This window comes from Saccostrea cucullata, unplaced genomic scaffold, assembly GCF_032062105.1.
Source record: "Saccostrea cucullata isolate Sc308-1 unplaced genomic scaffold, CSIRO_AGI_Scuc_v1 ctg4523, whole genome shotgun sequence".
Classification (NCBI taxonomy): Eukaryota; Metazoa; Mollusca; class Bivalvia; order Ostreida; family Ostreidae; genus Saccostrea; species Saccostrea cuccullata.
Genome location: NW_026931447.1, coordinates 14,074 through 32,105, shown reverse-complemented (window position 1 = coordinate 32,105; position 18,032 = coordinate 14,074). Strand labels below are relative to the sequence as shown.

The 18,032-nt window shown below is 35.6% G+C and overlaps 2 protein-coding genes and 1 pseudogene across 2 annotated transcripts; 2 read left to right on the top strand and 1 right to left on the bottom strand.

The window, feature by feature from the left end:
• Nucleotides 1-1,783: 1,783 nt before the first annotated feature.
• LOC134232645 (uncharacterized) lies at nt 1,784-2,883 on the top strand. The gene is made up of 4 exons (XM_062714630.1): nt 1,784-1,792; nt 2,092-2,302; nt 2,388-2,525; nt 2,654-2,883. The coding sequence occupies exons 1-4, from the start codon at nt 1,784-1,786 to the stop codon at nt 2,707-2,709; spliced, it is 414 nt and encodes a 137-aa protein (XP_062570614.1). The 3' UTR covers nt 2,710-2,883.
• LOC134232643 (uncharacterized) lies at nt 2,538-4,319 on the bottom strand (annotated as a pseudogene).
• On the top strand, nt 4,270-4,856 carry LOC134232644 (uncharacterized). Its single transcript, XM_062714629.1, has 2 exons — nt 4,270-4,312; nt 4,444-4,856. Exons 1-2 carry the CDS (start codon nt 4,270-4,272, stop codon nt 4,854-4,856), a joined length of 456 nt encoding a protein of 151 aa, XP_062570613.1.
• The last annotated feature ends 13,176 nt before the right edge of the window (nt 4,857-18,032 follow it).

Below are 18,032 nucleotides of genomic sequence, written 5' to 3'. Positions count from 1 at the left end.
AACATTTTTTTTTCAAATGGATGTTCCATAATTCTTCATCATGAGAAAAGTCAACATACAGATTGTCCATCAACAAAAAGAATATAAGCTATGTATCCAAGTTTTTGCAATACACTGTGAAACAATGAAACCCGCAAGATAATGAATGGAGTATAATTATGTTTAAAATCAAATTATCTATATTTTGCATTGAGATTATAAATATGTTGAATATTCAATATAAATATAATAGCGAGCACAGCGAGCTCAATAAACTAACGTGTAAGAACAGAGGAAATTCGGAATGAAATCTGTACATACGTCAGGCAAATTTTTCTGTGGGGCAACATTCCCAGAATTCTTTTACTTCCCAATGTCCTTTGCACAAATAAATAAATACTAACATAAAGCATAAACAGGCTTTCAGTATGTAGAAATTTTTGAAGAAACAAAAAATAACTTTGCAATTTTTTTCGACCCAAATTGCACTATGGGTGTATAGTTTCAAACAGACCGTCGGCTGTCTCCTTAAGCTCTGTGACATTGTGTGATGTCACAGCTAGTCGAGATGTCTCGCACAGCTTGATGTTTGAAGTGGCTGATCAATATTTCATGTGTTTTTGATGGTACAACTGTGCTCGCCCCAACGGTCACACCGTGAAACATATTAAATGTTAATTAATGTGTGTTATGTTTATTGCAAACAATCAAAATATTCCATAGGAAAAAATTATGTGTTCTACACATTTCATTACTTTAATAATTTTGATTAGTCTAAACGAATTATTCTAAAATGTATGAGTATACAAATCGGAATGTTTCAGTCATATTCTTTTAATTTACTGATTAGTTCGCTACTATTCAATCATAATTTAGTCCATTTGGGTCGCCATTTGACACATCCTTCTAATAAACATAAACCATTATCATAGAGATAATTCGAACTGATTTAAGCACGTTTCCAAGTATTCAGGGCATAAGCTGTTCATATATAGGTCTAATAAAAAACAAAACACATTTAAAACCTACTGTAGATAATTTATTTCTACATATGAAATGCAGACAACAACGTTCAAACCAGCATTTTCTTCTTCGCTCTTCCATCAGTCATTACAAGCCGATTTCTGCATCGAACAAACCAACGCTAAAATGAATCTTTTATTACCATGAAGAATACGATGTATTCATAAAATCAAGATATATTTCATACTTTACAACCTTAAAAAATTGCAACACTCTTACCCACCGTTCGTAATACAAAATCTACGACCTCAAAAAGACGTAAATTGTTTTCAAGACAATCTAGGTTATCACTCTGACAATCTTCTTCCGAGAAACGCTCGTTATGCGCATGCGTTGGTGTTCTGCAGAAAATATAGTCCCGATATTAATATTTTAGGATATTTTTATTTAAGCTAATTTTTAATTTATTATTTCTTTTAATTACATCAGTTTTCCTTTCTTGTTGAAATAACTTAAACATATTGATTAAAAATGTCAAACATAACAAAAATATTTCTTAAACATTTTTAATACATGCCAAAGTATGTAAGGCCTAGCCCCACCCTAGGGCCTAAACCCTGATCCCGAGACCATAGATTTCCTACTTTAAGTCAAGAGCTTATTGCTCTCAGTAGAATCATTAAAATATTTTACCCCCTTGAAGTTCATATTGTGTTAAAACATATTAGGCATTTTCAACATACACTCAACCTAAACTTTGCCCCACCCTAGAGCCTGGATCCCTGACCCTGGGGCCATGAATTTCACAATTTTGGTAGAGGGATCAATGCTAACTACAATCATGCCAACAGTTTGACTATTTGATTTCCAGAAGTAAAGAAGAAGATTTTTAAAGATTACTCACTTTTTGGGTTTTTTTGGCCCCATCCCTTGGGCCCCAGGGGGGCAGAGACCATGAAATTCACAATTTATGTTCTTCTTTGCTCATACGTACTACACACCAAAATTGGTTGAAATTGGCTGAACGGTTTCAGAGAAGAAGTTGAAAATGTTCAAATGTTAACGCACGGCGCACGACGGACGACGCACGACGACGGACGAAAACGGATAGCAATAGGTCACCTGAGTTTACTCAGGTGACCTAAAAAGCGTGGTGCTGGTCAAATCCGTCCTTGGATAAAAAGTATAGTCAACCACACATACTGGGTTGCAGCGTCAAGTGGAAACAATGGGCAAATGAAGGTTGACAAATGGAAATCTATTAGCAACCATCTTATCAATGTCCATGAACATGATTCTGAGGTCTTTCCACGGTGTGAACATGGCCAGCTAATTGAACCTAGAGACTGGATGCAGCAAGGTCATTATCCAATTATTAAATCTATTTCCTTTTATTTTATAACTGTTACACATTCCAAAAATGTACGCATTTTTTTCCATTCTAGGCTCTAGATACCACAAGATGGTAAAAGATGTTGTGGAGAGTCCCTATCTCCTTAGAGATCTTCCAAAACTGTCACCTGTTTACCAGACATATGGACTTGAAGTTTTTCACTCTGTGGTGAATCATTTCGCACCAAAGAGTACACACTTCTTTTACATGCCAATGCTTGCAAGGTTTGTAGCCTTTCTTTTTTAATACATTCATAGTTCTATAGATTAAAGTAAAAAAAAAGTCTTTAGAATATTTTTTATTATTCATTTTCAACAGGTTGTGTATTGCTGCATTTCATTACAATGAAAACGGAACGAGACGTCAGTCAATAACAAGAGAGGGTGAACTACAGTGGAGTGTATCCTACCCAAAGGCAAAGAAAGGACAGGAATGTGTAGTAAAACCTCGCAGAGTGCCTGCAACCTTTGGTAATTAAGTTAAAAGAAGTGACTAACAAATGCTATTGCATAATTTTACATATATATATATCTATTAAATCTATAATGAAATAAAAAAAGAAAATCACTTAGTCTTACATGTATTTGCTTTCCTTATAAGATTTTCATTCTTATATTCTCTTGATTCCACAGAATATGTCGGAAAATTGCTGGAAAAGATTTTTGTTAGAAGACGACACTATCCTTCCTTAAAATTTGCCTATGATGATTTTGTGTTTGGTCATAAAGCTGATGAACCACGCCCACTGACTCATGAGTATGAAGACTTTGACAAAAATGAACTGATTAACAGAAGAACATCTAGATACAACAGATAATTTTTGTTGGAATGTGAAAGATTAAAATGTGTTGTGTTTCAAAATGGAAATGTGTTGTGTTTCAAAAAAGATTGATAGGTGGACATCATATCATTATTTTCATAAACGTGGATATTTGAAACCAGCATAAGACTCAGATGGAAATGTCTGTCTGATTTTGGATACCACACAAGCAGGGATAATTTTTCGTCTCTTTTTCCCTAGGATATGCCAGATCCAACGAGTGAATCTTCTGTAGGCAAAGTATATATATATAATCTGTAATATAAAATTAACCATGAAGAAAATACTATATCATAATTTACTTGACATGTTTCAAAGAAAAAATCAAAAAATTTTATAAGAAAAGTTATGTGTATACATTATCTTACTCATGTATTGGCTCATTGTCATCAAGGGGCCCATCAGTGTCTACAAACTCATACATAGAGACTTCCAGGACGTCAATATTGAGGCAATTTCCCTGAAACCCATCATGTTCTGTGATACACTTTAACTCCTTTGCTTCTACTTTTACCAAAATGGGTGCAATTTCATGGCAGCATAAACATTCTTCATTTGTTTCCATTACTTGGCACCTTTCACAGACACACCTTGTAATGTACATCAAATTATATATTTACTGTTCATTTATGAAATATATATATTGATAATACTGATAATGAATGGGTGAACAAAAGTTTCATTTCTGAAATATAAACTAAAACTAGTAAAATATTTGTTTTATTTACATACCATGCTAAATTCTCTCTGCGGGTTCCAATTACCCCATCTGCATTTTCCTCCTCCAAATCACCTCCCTCTGAATCTTCAGATTCACTTCTATTGCTGCCTTGAGTTTGATTTAATAAAGGCTCAAAATTATAGGGTCTAATTTCTTCAGGAGCAAGGGAAAATCCATCTAACGAGTCTTCTTCCATTGTTTTGTTTAAGATAAAGCGAGAATTTGCAGGAAGCTCACCTCTGACGTAAAAATCTCCCACGTGACTCTTATCTCATTAATTGTCGGCATTGCTCGGAGAACTGCATCGGTTGGTATTTATAGATTACTACATCCAGCTGTGCCTTGTTATCTGATGCTTGTTTAACAGATTCAGTGTGAGAATTTGACTTAAGAATGCTAAGGACATTGAATGCAGACAAAATATTTTTTATGTCCTGTGTCCTTTAACATTACTTATCCAGGACCATAACCCGGTAGCTATATGTTAAAAAGAAGCACATTTAAAAGATACAGAGACGGCGCAGCCACTCGTTACGGACTCTTATCAGGACTTGGACATAATCTCAGTGAATTCGGAAGACTTGACGGAAATAAACGATGCTTTTGTTGGGGAAATTCTGGGCGACATAGAGGAGGAAGAAACGTGTGCGCGACCAACAGAAGAAATTCTCGATTCACCAGACGTGAGCGCAACCGCGAATTCGTCATCAGAGGACAGTATTGTGTATGACATTGACGATAATAACAACCGCGTAAGTGTCGAGACGTCAACCAACTGCCTTGTGATGAAGAAGACGATTCGGACTAATCCTGACGGTTCCGAGAAGATTAATCGCGGATATCAATTTATCTACTCAGAGAACATAAATCCAGAGGAAGTAGACTTTCGTGATCTTGCCGAGGAGATTCTGGATGAGGCTCCGCGACACCTAGCGCCGAGTGCCCGTGTGCGGATAGTCAAGGGAGATTTGTCCTTGTGAACCGTGTAACAAACGAAAGGCCATACTGAAAAGATGTGAACTCTAACAAAAGACTTGTGATCTGTTAACAAGCTTTTATGTATTTTTTTTTTAAAATTATTTATATCTTTGACTTTTATTAAGTTCTAATGTCACGTTTGTAATTATTTTTTTGTGCTTTGTTTGTCCGAAGGTGGTTTAATGTTTATGTAGACTATGTTTGTTAGGTGTAAGTTTATATGTTTACTGTTTCAAAAAAATGTTTTTATTATGGATCAAATCAAGTCAAGTCACATAAAAAAAGACTGGTTGAAACGCTCACACATGGACATATACATACAAACGTTTAGGTAACTCGGAATAGTCTAAAGTAGAACTATATTTTCCTGAAGACGGAATGTCCAGTACATCTAATGTTCACGACTGGGATAGTTCACGGCAGTTTCATCACACATACGCAATTATCATACAGGTCGAACGCTCTTTGAGGTTGAGGATTTACACTAACTCCTTAGATAAATACTGAGTATCAATGTCCTTTTTACTGTCTTAACTTGATAGGTAAATAATTTTAGCATATGTTAAAAATAAGCATTAGAAATTATTCTTTTCATAAAATTCAATTCTGTTACATATATAAGTTAACTTTATGACAATTGTCATGCTGCAGATCTGTATCTCGCTAGCTGTTCTAAAAAAAAATTGAGATGGATCACCAGAGAGCTACAGTGCAATCCATATTATCTCAAGTTCAGGCTCAGAAGAACAATTAAAAACGGTTGTAAGGTTTGTTAAACTATAGAAAAGTTTAAGGAATGTATTAAAGACACACGGTAAATAATATTTTTAGATTCAAGCAGTTGAAAAACACGGACTTGAACATAGCTTCGGTGCAATATTTTTCTAATATTTTAAAGTTTTATATTCTTCGTATTTCTCAATTCATCATGTTTAAATCACGTGTATTTATTTTTATTAGGACACATTAAACCTTATTTGTCAACCAGTCTGACAGTATCCATCTGTCACGAGAACTTTAAACTTGATAATAACTTTGAATGAGTTGAAATAGGACTTTCATATTTCAAATGTGCATTATTTGTGACATGTAATTTTCAAATATACTGTGATTTTTAACCCCGTGACCTTGATCTTGAAGCTTGACCTACTTAAAAAATAACAATACTTTAAATTGACCATAAATATTGAAAACTTTCATTTTATAAACATGTACATGTAATACCTGTGTCAACGCCTTTGAAAATTCATTATGATTTTTTACCCTTTGACCTTGAAGTTTGACCCATTTTTTCAAAAACATTAATAACCATAGTTATACCATTTGAGAGAAAAGAGATCGATTAGGGCTTTTACTTTACCACTGTGTATTACCTGTAACAACGTTTTTTTTAAATACCGATACGCTGATTTTGACAACGTGACCTTGAGGCTTGACTTACTTTTCACAATTTAATCTTGATCATAACTTTTGAATGAAAAGAGATAGGGTTTTCCTATTATATAAAAATCAAATGTATGTGACCTGTGATAAAATCATTTCAAATACTAGCATATAATGAACTTTGACCTCGAAGTTTAACCGGCTTTAAACATTGCTTAAAATTGACCATGACTTTTGATAAAGAAAGGATAATACTTTCAAACCTAGATTTACACATGCATACACGTATTAGATGTGACAAAGCCTATCGAAAAAAATATAGGTTAAGAATTCGTCAATACGGTAGCATACAAATGGCTTTGCTTATCACCAGCGTGTGTCATAGTGTGACGTAAGGTCATTTTAACAAGGTCAAGGTCGCAAACATTCCTTTACTGTCTTTTTTAATAGTAAAACATTATTACCATTACAGGCTTAGTTTGAACTTTCAGTAAGGGCGGCATTCTCAACGTTACCTAATTAGCTTCTGAAATTTGCACAGCTTCCCATCATTGTTGAAATATACATGTGATAGAGATGCGGTCGAGTGTAGTAAATATACAATTAAAATTTATCTAACGACACAGAGGTGGGGCATAAGTCGTCTCATCGTTATCACAACAATTTTAAGTTCCTGATGTTATTAATTTCGTAACCAATGAGAATCTACTAGAATTTGCTTTTACGTAGCGCCGAGAAAGTCACGCCCTATTGAAAGTCCAAAGATTGGGTGAAAAACTCATATTAAGATGACATCTACCCTTAAAAGATTGCTTTAAGAGTAGAAAGTGGCATGACCTTGACCCAAGGTCATTTCTCCTTGTCCGCAGCTCCGACGGAAGACCTACTCGTTGCTTTGCAACGAGCTCGGCTCTAGTTAATACATTATTTTTATCCAAAGTGAATGAGTTGTTCTAGTAGTAGTAGGAAATCACTTTATAAGAATAATTTACAAATGGATACTGTTATTTGTAAATTGTGCAAAAAGTCGTATGCCAATATGGGTAAGTTGAAGTTCGCGGTCACATGTCATTGAATTCTACTTGTGCTGTCAAAATTTTAATGAACATTCAAATTCATAGGTTTAGTTTTAATTTGTTTAGGAAATACTACAGATCTCCAATTTCATCTCGAAAAACATCACCGGCATGAAATGGACACACCTACTACAAAAAATCCTGTTAAAAAATGGTCCAACCTACACTGGCTCAAGTGAATTCCACGCAGTCTAACTAAGGAAAACTCAGCGCAAAAAAATTAAAACCCTCAAATATTACCCTAAAATTCATTGTTGGAAAGGCGCCGAGGCAGTGTATATTTTTCGTGGTGAAATTTTGAAGAAGAGGCATTGGACTTTGCTTTAAAATGACTGATTTTTTGAAAATTGATTACATAAATAACTGATTGTGATTGGAATTTGTATTTAAGTTTATGGAAAAACATTTGGTGGTGTTTGTCCTATTGTTCAGTTTAATTTCAGGTAGTACGAACTAACAGTGAACAACCTAACTTTTTAACTAAGAAAATCGTTGCCGTGGTCGTTCCATGTTTATTCGATTTATATCAGTGTGAGAGACAATTTTGATGGGGAAATCGTAAAAAAGTCCGTTTTTCCTGAAATCTGCTTCGTTATCGGGATTGAGGATGCGTACGTCTCAATCTTATGACATTAATTTTCGGTATTAAGTTGATACACTCAGATGTAGCTATGGAACATGATTTTAAAGGCACTTCTCAAATTACCCTACCCAGAGGTATTGTGAGCAAGTAGTTCAATGAATAATACCCTCGCCTCCTATCTGTATATACGTATAATGACAAGGAAAAAGATACACACACAAAAAGTCAACTAGCACTACTAAACACTATATATGTACATGGTTACATGTTCTATTGGAACTGAATATAAACATTATCAATGAAAGAAATCCGGACTGCTGTGAAATACGTTTGGTCTATCGGGTATTCTCAGGTAAACGGGTCAATTACGTGAATTAATTACGACAATCAATAAATCGTACATTGTTTCGTTCTCTCGAAATGGCATATCGAAACTTACTCGATAAAGAATAACTAAAGAGAAATAATACATACGGTATATTTTAACATAGGAATTGTGATCTACTATAAATTTGGAAACGTTTCAGGTCTATTCATTTCTTGGGAAAAAATAATTAACATAGGCGTTTGCATTGCAGAGGTATATGGGTTGTTCAAGAGTTGGTAACGCGAATTAACTGTAGAGTTTATACTGAACTGAGAGAATAATCTTTGTTCAATATCATTAGATATTTGATTCAGTTTGCGTTCAATCACGTAAAGTCATTCACTTTGTTAATACCATTAGGGCGGAATGATTCAATCTTTGCATCAAGAACTTTTCTTTGCTACTGTCATGTCTTCCCATTCGTGACCCTCGAAGTTTATATGTCCCCCATCGGGTTCATTGAGTTTTTTGGTCCTAATGGTCGAAAGGTGGATATTGACTCTCCGGCGGAGATCTGTTTCACCAATATACTGTTTGGAGCAAACTTTGCAACTGATGAGATAAATGCAGTTGTCAGTATGAGCGGACTAATTCCCAAGTATTTTGTAGCTGCGTCCTGTATCGGGGTTGCTAAAACTGTTTTTGTCAAATTTAAAAAGAAGACATCTGTCAGAGCAAGTTTTAAAGCCCCCTCCCCTGTTAAGTAATGGGTTGTCCAATCTGGTTCTTACTACCATGTCCTTGGGCATCTGTATGAAGCCAGTGGGCGTTCCTTAGAGACCTCTCCCATTCGTTTGTTTGAGTAAAGAATTAGAAGGTTTTAGAAAAATACCGCTAATTAAGATTCTTTAGAACAAGATGGTTACCAGAAGGACCCCGCCGCTGTTGTCTTTTACCTTGTAAATTAATAGGTTTTTGCCTGTCAACTCCCGCCATCTCATCAATAGCAGTTTGTACAGTGCTCTAATCTCAAGAGATTTAGGGGCTTTAAATATGCCTTTGACTAGCTGTTGTTTATATTTGTCTTTAAATTTCGAAGGTGCTTGGTCAAATGATGTTCAATTGTTTTAAAGGCTAATGATGGAGTCTGCCTCAGCATTGATGACAACTGGTGGTTATTTTATGCCTTTGACTAGCTGTTGTTTAATATAGTCTTTAAGAAGGATATGGAAATAACGAACAGTATTCAATCTCAACGTCCATTAAACAAATATACAAAATAAAAGCAGAGCAAACACGGACCTCCGAAACATCAGAGGTGGGATCAGGTGCTTGGTCAAATGATGTTCAATTGTTTTAAAGGGTAATGATGGAGTCTGCATCAGCATTGATGATAACTGTTTTTTTTTCTCCGAGTTCTGAAATTTTCATAGAAACTTGGAGTACACCAGAGTTGTTAAGTGTAACATATTGGTAAATTCTTCGGACAAGTCAATACTTCTTGCCGGCCATACCTTTTTTTCATATCAAAAAATGATTTCAACTACCAAACACTCTTTAAATAAAAAAAGAGCCTTATCCGATAGATTTTACACAATTTAGTAGTGTATTGGTAGTTCTTCGTTTTTCAAAGAATAAGGATATGGAAATAACGAACAGTATTCAATCTCAACGTCCATTAAACAAATATACAAAACAAGAGCAGAGCAAACACGGACCTCCGAAACATCAGAGGTGGGATCAGGTGCCATGGAGGAGTGAGCATCCCCTGCTGACCGGTCACACCCGCCGTGTGCTCATTGTCATAATCAGGAAATAACGGAAAAAATCCGTAGTCAATCCAGTGTATAAATAATGGACTAACAATTGGTATGAAAAACGTCAGTCAGCATTTCATTCAATGATAAATTGTATTTGCTGACAAGGTCATTGTATCGACCATAGAATTTACGAAATGATGACTTTAAACGAGACTGTTGATATTCTTGTTTCATCAACTTGCTTGTCAATAATTATACCCCCGCTCCGAAGGAGAGGGGGGTATACTGTTTTACCCTTGTGTGTCTGTCTGTCCGTCTGTCCGTGTGTCTGTGTGTCCGTGTGTCCGTCCGTAACAAATTTTCGTCGCAGTTTTCTCAGCAACTACTCATCGTAGATGCTTGAAATTTTAACACAATCTTCTCTGATGCATGCCATATGGTGGGATACATTTTCGCTCAAATCCGATATTAACTTCCTGTTTGTCGGTGCATCTGTCCGTTTCATACATAACAAATTTTCGTCGCGCTTTTCTCAGCAACTACTCATCGTAGATGCTTGAAATTTTAACACAATCTTCTCTGAGGCATGCCATATGGTGGGATACATTTTCATTTAAATCCGATGTCAACTTCCTGTTTGTCTGTGTGTCTCTCCGTTTCATACATAACAAATTTTCGTCGCAGTTTTCTCAGCAACTACTCATTGTAGATGCTTGAAATTTTAACACAATCTTCTCTGATGCATGCCATATGGTGGGATACATTTTCACTCAAATCGGACATCAACTTCCTGTTTGTCTGTGTGTCTCTCCGTTTCATACATAACAAATTTTCGTCGCAGTTTTCTCAGCAACTAGTCATTGTAGATGCTTGAAATTTTAACACAATCTTCTCTGAGGCATGCCATGTGATGGGATACATTTTCACTCAAATCGGACATCAACTTCCTGTTTGTCTGTGTGTTTGTCTGTTTCATACATAACAAATTTTCGTCACAGTTTTCTCATTAGTTATTCATAGCGGATGCTTGAATTTTTTTTACACTCTTTGTTGAGGCATGTTATTATGGTGGCATTAATTTTGATATGAATCTCATGTCATCTTCATATTTTTCTTTGCATCTGCCTGTAATTGAACTTATTTATATTAACATGATAGTGCTTATTTACATCAGAGTGGGGGTATTACTAGTGAGCATTGGCTCACAGATTTCTTGTTTACCTCGTTTAAGAAATTGTTCATACGTAGAGCATGCTCTTGCGTATCGAATCAACTGAGATATAAATACTCCGTATGCAGGTGATGAAGGTATATTGCTGCATAAGTAAGGGAAATTGACGATAGAAAAGTTAAAGTCATCACGTTTATCATATAGCTTGGTTGTTAGATTACCATTTGTGTCTTTTTCAAGTAAAATATCCAAGTATGAAGCAGATGTGTTGGACTCTGTGGTATGCAGTTTGGACTTAAAAGAAATACTGCAGTATGATGAAACACTGCTTATCTTAAATTATCGAGACATTCATAGCTGGAATTGGTATCTGAGAAGGACAAACGTTGCCCAATAGGGGCTTGGTGGTGGAGGGGGATGCACCTATATAAAGGTATATTTAGGAATATCTTGATACGTCAATCAGCCGAAACATAAAATAAAAAATATCCAGTGATAGAAAAAATTATTTATTTCTTGAATATGTAATATGCTCGATCACACCCGCCGTGTAGTCCTTGGCATGATCGGGAAACATCCGTCATCAAACCAGTGTATGAAAAATGGACAGGTAACTTTCTTAAATCTGCCGTCAGATAGATTGCATTTTTTACAGCAAGCTGCACTTTTTTGGTTGATTTCATTGCTGGCCATCTACTTTGTTTCTCGTTTTCTGTTAGCCATTTTAGAGGAACCATGCCCACTTCCTCTTCTTCGAGGAATTCCACTACTGCATATGTTTTAGACCTAAAGAATTTAATGTATTTTCCTCTTACATAAAATATTCTTTTACTTGGTGAAGGTGTGGAAAAAGAGTTTGTAGGTGGGTAATGCATGTCTGGCAATAACAGGCGTGAATGGCGGCTCAGGAATGAATTTAGCTGGAGTGCATGTCTTTTTCTGAGAGACTTTCTCCTAGTGTCCTGTTGTCTGGACAAATTTATAATAAACGTTGTATGAAGCTCTTGATAAACGTGATTTTTTCTATCAGACCACATACTTGTAGTTTTTAGGGGTATATTCAACAAAGCCTATAATACAATACACATTCTGCAGATCTCTGGCATCAGAATGCTTTTCAGACTTGTCTTATCCCTTGAAGGTTTGGATGCTTTGATCCCCTTGTTTTTGTCTTGTTATCATCAATTCATAAACTATAATCACAGGGGCCTGTAACATACTGTATTTGATTTTACGTAATCATTATATATATACAAAAAGAGAAAGGGAAACAACGTCAGCCCGAATTTACACAGGGTCGATCTCGGAAATATTCCGTATTCCATAAAAAAAAAAAAAAACAATGCAGCAAATTAGAACTATTTTAACTAGAATCATACAACAATAAATATTCTTTATTAAAACAGAAACGTTATTCATTTATATAGCGTTTAAGTTGGGTAATACTAACTCGATATTCAGTTGTGCGTGTCGACGTACTTTTAGTCGTCCACAAAAACGAGGCAAAATTCAAACATTTTCCCCATTTTTTAAGTCTTTCCGGAGATGGAAAACACAAACTAAAGATCCAGCGTTCACGAAAATCTTTTCTTTTGTTAATTGCAATTAAAATGTTTAACCTCCCCGGTTTGAATAAATACAGAGGTTTTTTCGTTCACAACAAGGCCCCGAGCCTACAACAGACGACACTTTAGAAAAGCCCATGAAAGGTAAAAGGTCGAGCCTGATTGGTCAGATTTGTCCTAGAAAAGAACTATTGACCAATCACATCTCGCGTTGAATCTTGGATGCAATGTTTACCGACTTTAGTGGACGACTTAAACTACATCGACTGCTTGACAGGATATCGGATCTGCAAAACACGACGTATACGATTTTTAAATGACAGAAATGATATTTTTATTAAAGAGTGATTATTGCTGAATGACCCCAGGCGTTATTTCACTAACTGCAAGGTATTTTATTGAAAACACGAATATTTTCCGAGATCGACCCTCTGTAAATTCGAGCTGACGTTGTTTCCCTTTCTTTTTTTTGTATACATATAATGAGTTCGTAAAATCAAATACAGTATGTTACAGGCCCCTGTGACTATAATGAATATTATGATGGGAGGTTGAGATCGTCCGTTATTGACTGATAATGGACTGCATTTTAAGCGGGCGAGTTTTGCTAAAACTGTACGTCAGTGGGATAAACAGAGGACAACCATTTATCCAACCTGAAGTACTTCTGTGCATGTCTGCATGTATCATTAAAAAGTTCTATTTCTCCCAACAAAGGTTTAGGAATTAAGCATCAAGCAGTCAAACTGTTTGCATGATTGTAATCAGCAATGAGTCCTCTCCCAAAATTGTGAAATTCATGGCTCTGGGGTCAGGGGTTTAAGTGCTAGGGCGGGGCTAAATAAGTAGGTAGTGATAATGCATTATTTCTTTGAAAATCTTCTTCTCTGCTCCCGGGTATCAAATAAACCAATTAAGTACATAGTTATGATGAACAAGAGTGCCTCTACCAAAATTGTGAATTTTATGGCTCCAGGGTTAGGGGTTCTGGTGTTAGGGTGGGGCTCTATTGATTATATATAGTGAAAATACATGATTTCCTTGAATATCTTCTTCTCTGCTCCTGGGTATTAAATAAACTAATTAAGTACATAGTTATGATGAGCAAGAGTGTCTCTACCAAAATTGTGAATTTAATGGCCCCAGGGTCAGGGGTTCTTGCTTTAGGGGGGGGGGGGCTTGGAGGGCGCCCTTTAGTGATCAGTCTGTCCGTCCGTCCGAGATCTCTTGTCCGGAGCATATCTTCTCTCTCCTTGGCCCAATCTGGCTCATACTTCACCCACAGAGTGCCTTTGGGTAACCGGTGTGCAGTGACTTTGAACCAGATATCTAGGTCAAAGGTCAAGGTCAAAGCTGAATTATATGAAAAATCCTTGTCTGGAGCATATCTTCTTTCTACTTGGCCCAATCTGGCTCATACATCACCCACAGGGTGCCTTTGGGTAACCGATGTGCAGTGACCTTGAACCAGGTTTCTAGGTCAAAGATCAAGGTCATAGCTGAATTATACTCAAAAATCCTTGTCCGGGGCATATCTTCTCTCTACTTGGCCCAATCTGGCTCATACTTCACGTACAGAGTGCCTTTGGGTAACCGATGTGCAGTGACCTTGAACCAGGTTTCTAGGTCAAAGATCAAGGTCATAGCTGAATTATATTAAAAAAATCCTTGTCCGGAGCATATCTTCTCTCTCCTTGGCCCAATCTGGCTCATACTTCACCCACAGAGTGCCTTTGGATAACCGGTGTGCAGTGACATTGAACCAGGTTTCTAGGTCAAAGGTCAAGGTCATAGCTGAATTATATGAAAAATCCTTGTCCGGAGCATATCTTCTCTCTCCTTGGCCCAATCTGGCTCATACTTCACCCACAGAGTGCCTTTGGGTAACCGGTGTGCAGTGACCTTGAACCAGATTTATAGGTCAAAGGTCAAGGTCATAGCTGAATTATATGAAAAATTCTTGTCCGGAGCATATCTTCTCTCTCCTTGGCCCAATCTGGCTCATACTTCTCCCACAGAGTGCCTTTGGGTAACCCTTGTGCAGTGACCTTGAACCAGGTATGTAGGTTAACGATCAAGTTTATAGCTGAATTATATGAAAAATCCTTGTCTGGAGCATATCTTCTCTCTCCTTGGCCCAAACTGCCTCATACTTCACCCAGAGAGTGTCTTTGGGTAACTGGCGTGCAGTTACCTTGAACCAGGTGTCTAGGTCAAAGTCATAGCAGAATGATATGAAAAATCCTAGTCCGGAGTAAATCTTCTCTTTTGTTTGCCCAATATGGCTATTACTTCATTTATAGAGAACCACTGGTCAATTGCTGTGCAGTGACCTTGGTCGAAGTTTCTAGGTCATGGTTAGAATTACCCTTCTTGTTTAAAATCTTTGTTTGGTGCATAATTCTTTGCCTGTAATTCCAGTTAATTTATATAACTTGGGATACAAGATAACTTTGATAAATATTAGTGAATTTGCAGTATCCATGAAGTCGTACTAAATGACTTTTACTGTATAACACATATTTTCCTCTTCAAAATAACCCCTTTTAAACGACCTAACATTTTCATGTTCATTGTAAAAGGCGGGGTCCTTTGAGATGGCCACCATCTCAATGATATCTTGTTTTACACTAAATTGAAAAAATGTTCACTCTACTCCCCAATTCTCCCTCTCTGTTTTATGATAGGAATTATAATTTTAGGCATCAAGTGAATTTTAGAACAATGTCTAAACATTTACCTTACACATATTTAAAAAAAAAAACTTTTATTCTCATGTTCATAACTAAACCTGAACATAAAAAAATGCTGGTCTTATAATGAAGAAAGGGGGCTAATTCAAAATAGATAATTTCAGGGCTGCTTGGTCAGGGGTACCAGGGGATATTTTGACTAAAAATAAATTAATGCTTTGAAATCTGTCCTTTGATAAGCAATGGTGCCTCCTTCAAAATTTGTGAATTGTATGGCTTCTTGGATTTAAACGAACCAAATACAATTGCTGGAGAGTTGTTACATGATACTCAGATGACCTATAAGGCCCGTGGGCCTGTTGTTTTCTAAAACTATTTAGAATCCATCCTTACCGAAGGGGTTATGATTTGAACAAATTTAATTCTACAATACCTGAAAATTCATCCATATAAATACTAGTATCAAAATGAAAATTATTATACACTGTCAAACCATAACTTTTTTTAGTCCCTTGAAGAACTATGAAGAATTTATTTACAATATTACTCGTATATTGTCGATGTTTAAGTATTGCTTTAGTAAATCTTAACTACAACTATGACAATACCCTCTTATGGCCACTATCTAGAGATCGATGCCATCAAAATTTATTGGAAAGATTTGGTAGATTTGAAAACGTACTTTCTATTTCAGAGATTAATTTTAAGTGAATTGTGATTTATTGATTTTCCCTTCAAAAAAAGAAAATATCTTACTTTAAGTTTCTTTAGATCAGCAGCTTGGAGTTGAATGACATTTTCAAGATCCAAAACTTCTTTTCTCAAATTTTCCTCTGTTTATTGTTGGAACTTGATTTTCTTTTCTAAAACCTCTCCTTGGTTAGAATGAACATCCTCTGCTTCACTATGTCCTGATAATGGGGTTCCTTCATTTGGAGATGGCGTTTGAGCTTTTTAATCGTCCACCGTCTTTGTGTTCACTTTAGATGGTTTTCTGTGGAAATTTGAATGTGATTGAATTATTTCATTTTTTAAAGTAATATATGGATTGCTTGTGCATTTAGTTGTTATCATTTTTAAGAACCCTCTATTAATAAAATAAACAAAAATTGAATACATGTTAAAAAGAAATCATTATACATATAATAAATACAGAGTTCATACCAATCTGTTTAATGCAACGCAACATTCGGAAGAATGATCTTATTAGTGAATAAAGTTCATCTTTTTCAATTCGGTTGCAGTTAAGTATAGTGCAGTTAACTGTTAAGTAAAAAAGAAATTTAAATTGACATTACATTAATAAACAACTTCGTTAAGCAGGTCTAGGCGGCCTCTGTTTTTTGGAGGATAGATTTTATCCTCTAGAAACAGAGGATGGAGGTGTCGCCACCTACCGGACTTTTCAAAACAAATAACAACAACCCTTGCATCTCAAGTCCCAGTTGATGTACCGTACTCTGATTTTTCAACCAAAACAAATAAAAGGTTAAATTTCATACGCAGGGGGAATAAGGAAGCATACAAAATTTTCTACCTTGGTTAAATCAGTGCTGCATTATGACGTCATAGTAAGCAAGATGACGTCAATTTTAGAAATAAAGTTTTCGTAATATTGGTACTAGCTATGTTTTTTAACTCTAGAAAATGATTAGAAACGTGTAAACATTAACAAAAATAAAATTGGTTTATCTTGTTATGCTGTAGCAGTCATTATGATTGAAATCTACCACCGATGACGTCATATGTGTGCATCAAGTAACATGGAAATTGATTATGTCGTGTAAAGAGAATTTGGCTAAGACGGCATGTTCAAAGATACGTAAAATGGAGTTTAAAAGGAAATATCTGAAATACTGTGTTAAATTCATATGGAGTTCAATTAATTTAACAGGTATGCTTATTTATTTTCATCGATTATATTCTTTTTCGAAGACAGTCAGCTATATTACGTATCCCGGTCGGCCTATCGTCTGTCAATCTTGATCAAAAAATGCAACAGAACAACAATAAGCTGGATATTTCAAAACATACGATTTGTAAATATTGAGTGTTTGCGTTAAAACGATTTTGGAAAGTGCTGCTAGAATCCCGAGTTAAGCATGGTTGTACGAAAAATCTCGATTCATATGTATAAAATTCAAAACAAAGGGTAAGGTTTCGTGCGAATGTGTGGAATAAATATTTTACGGACAGGATAGTGGGATTCTAGCAGCACTTTTTAGATAAAATAGATGTTTTTCAGCTATATTACATACTCAAAGAAATTATCAAACTCCGGGGTATTGTTGTTCTGTAAGCCTTTTTATTAGGGAAAATTTTGCTATTAATAGAAGTCACGTGATACCATGGCGGTGATGAACATCTTTGACTTAGACACGCTTTTATCTGTATTTATAGTAAATAACCGGTTACATTTATCAGTGGTTTTGGTAATTTATTAAACTAAATTTTCTTCAAAAAGTCTAAATTTCCCGAGAAATTACTCATATGCTTCCTTAACATACCTGCGTACGATGATGGTTAAATATAGGTATTTAAATCATTTAACTAAGTTTATTATTTGCTGTCAATAAATTATTCATTTGAAAGCTTTTTTAAAAACCCGGCCTTTCCTGTCTGAAAATTAATTATAGTCAA

Coding starts and splice junctions, on each gene's coding strand:
- LOC134232645 (XM_062714630.1), top strand. Junction 2,303..2,387: donor TAGAGACTGGATGCAGCAAG/GTCATTATCCAA, acceptor TTTCCATTCTAG/GCTCTAGATACCACAAGATG. Junction 2,526..2,653: donor GAATCATTTCGCACCAAAGA/GTACACACTTCT, acceptor CATTTTCAACAG/GTTGTGTATTGCTGCATTTC.
- LOC134232644 (XM_062714629.1), top strand. CDS start 4,270: ATGCTAAGGACATTGAATGCAGACAAAATATTTTTTATGTCCT. Junction 4,313..4,443: donor CAAAATATTTTTTATGTCCT/GTGTCCTTTAAC, acceptor ACATAATCTCAG/TGAATTCGGAAGACTTGACG.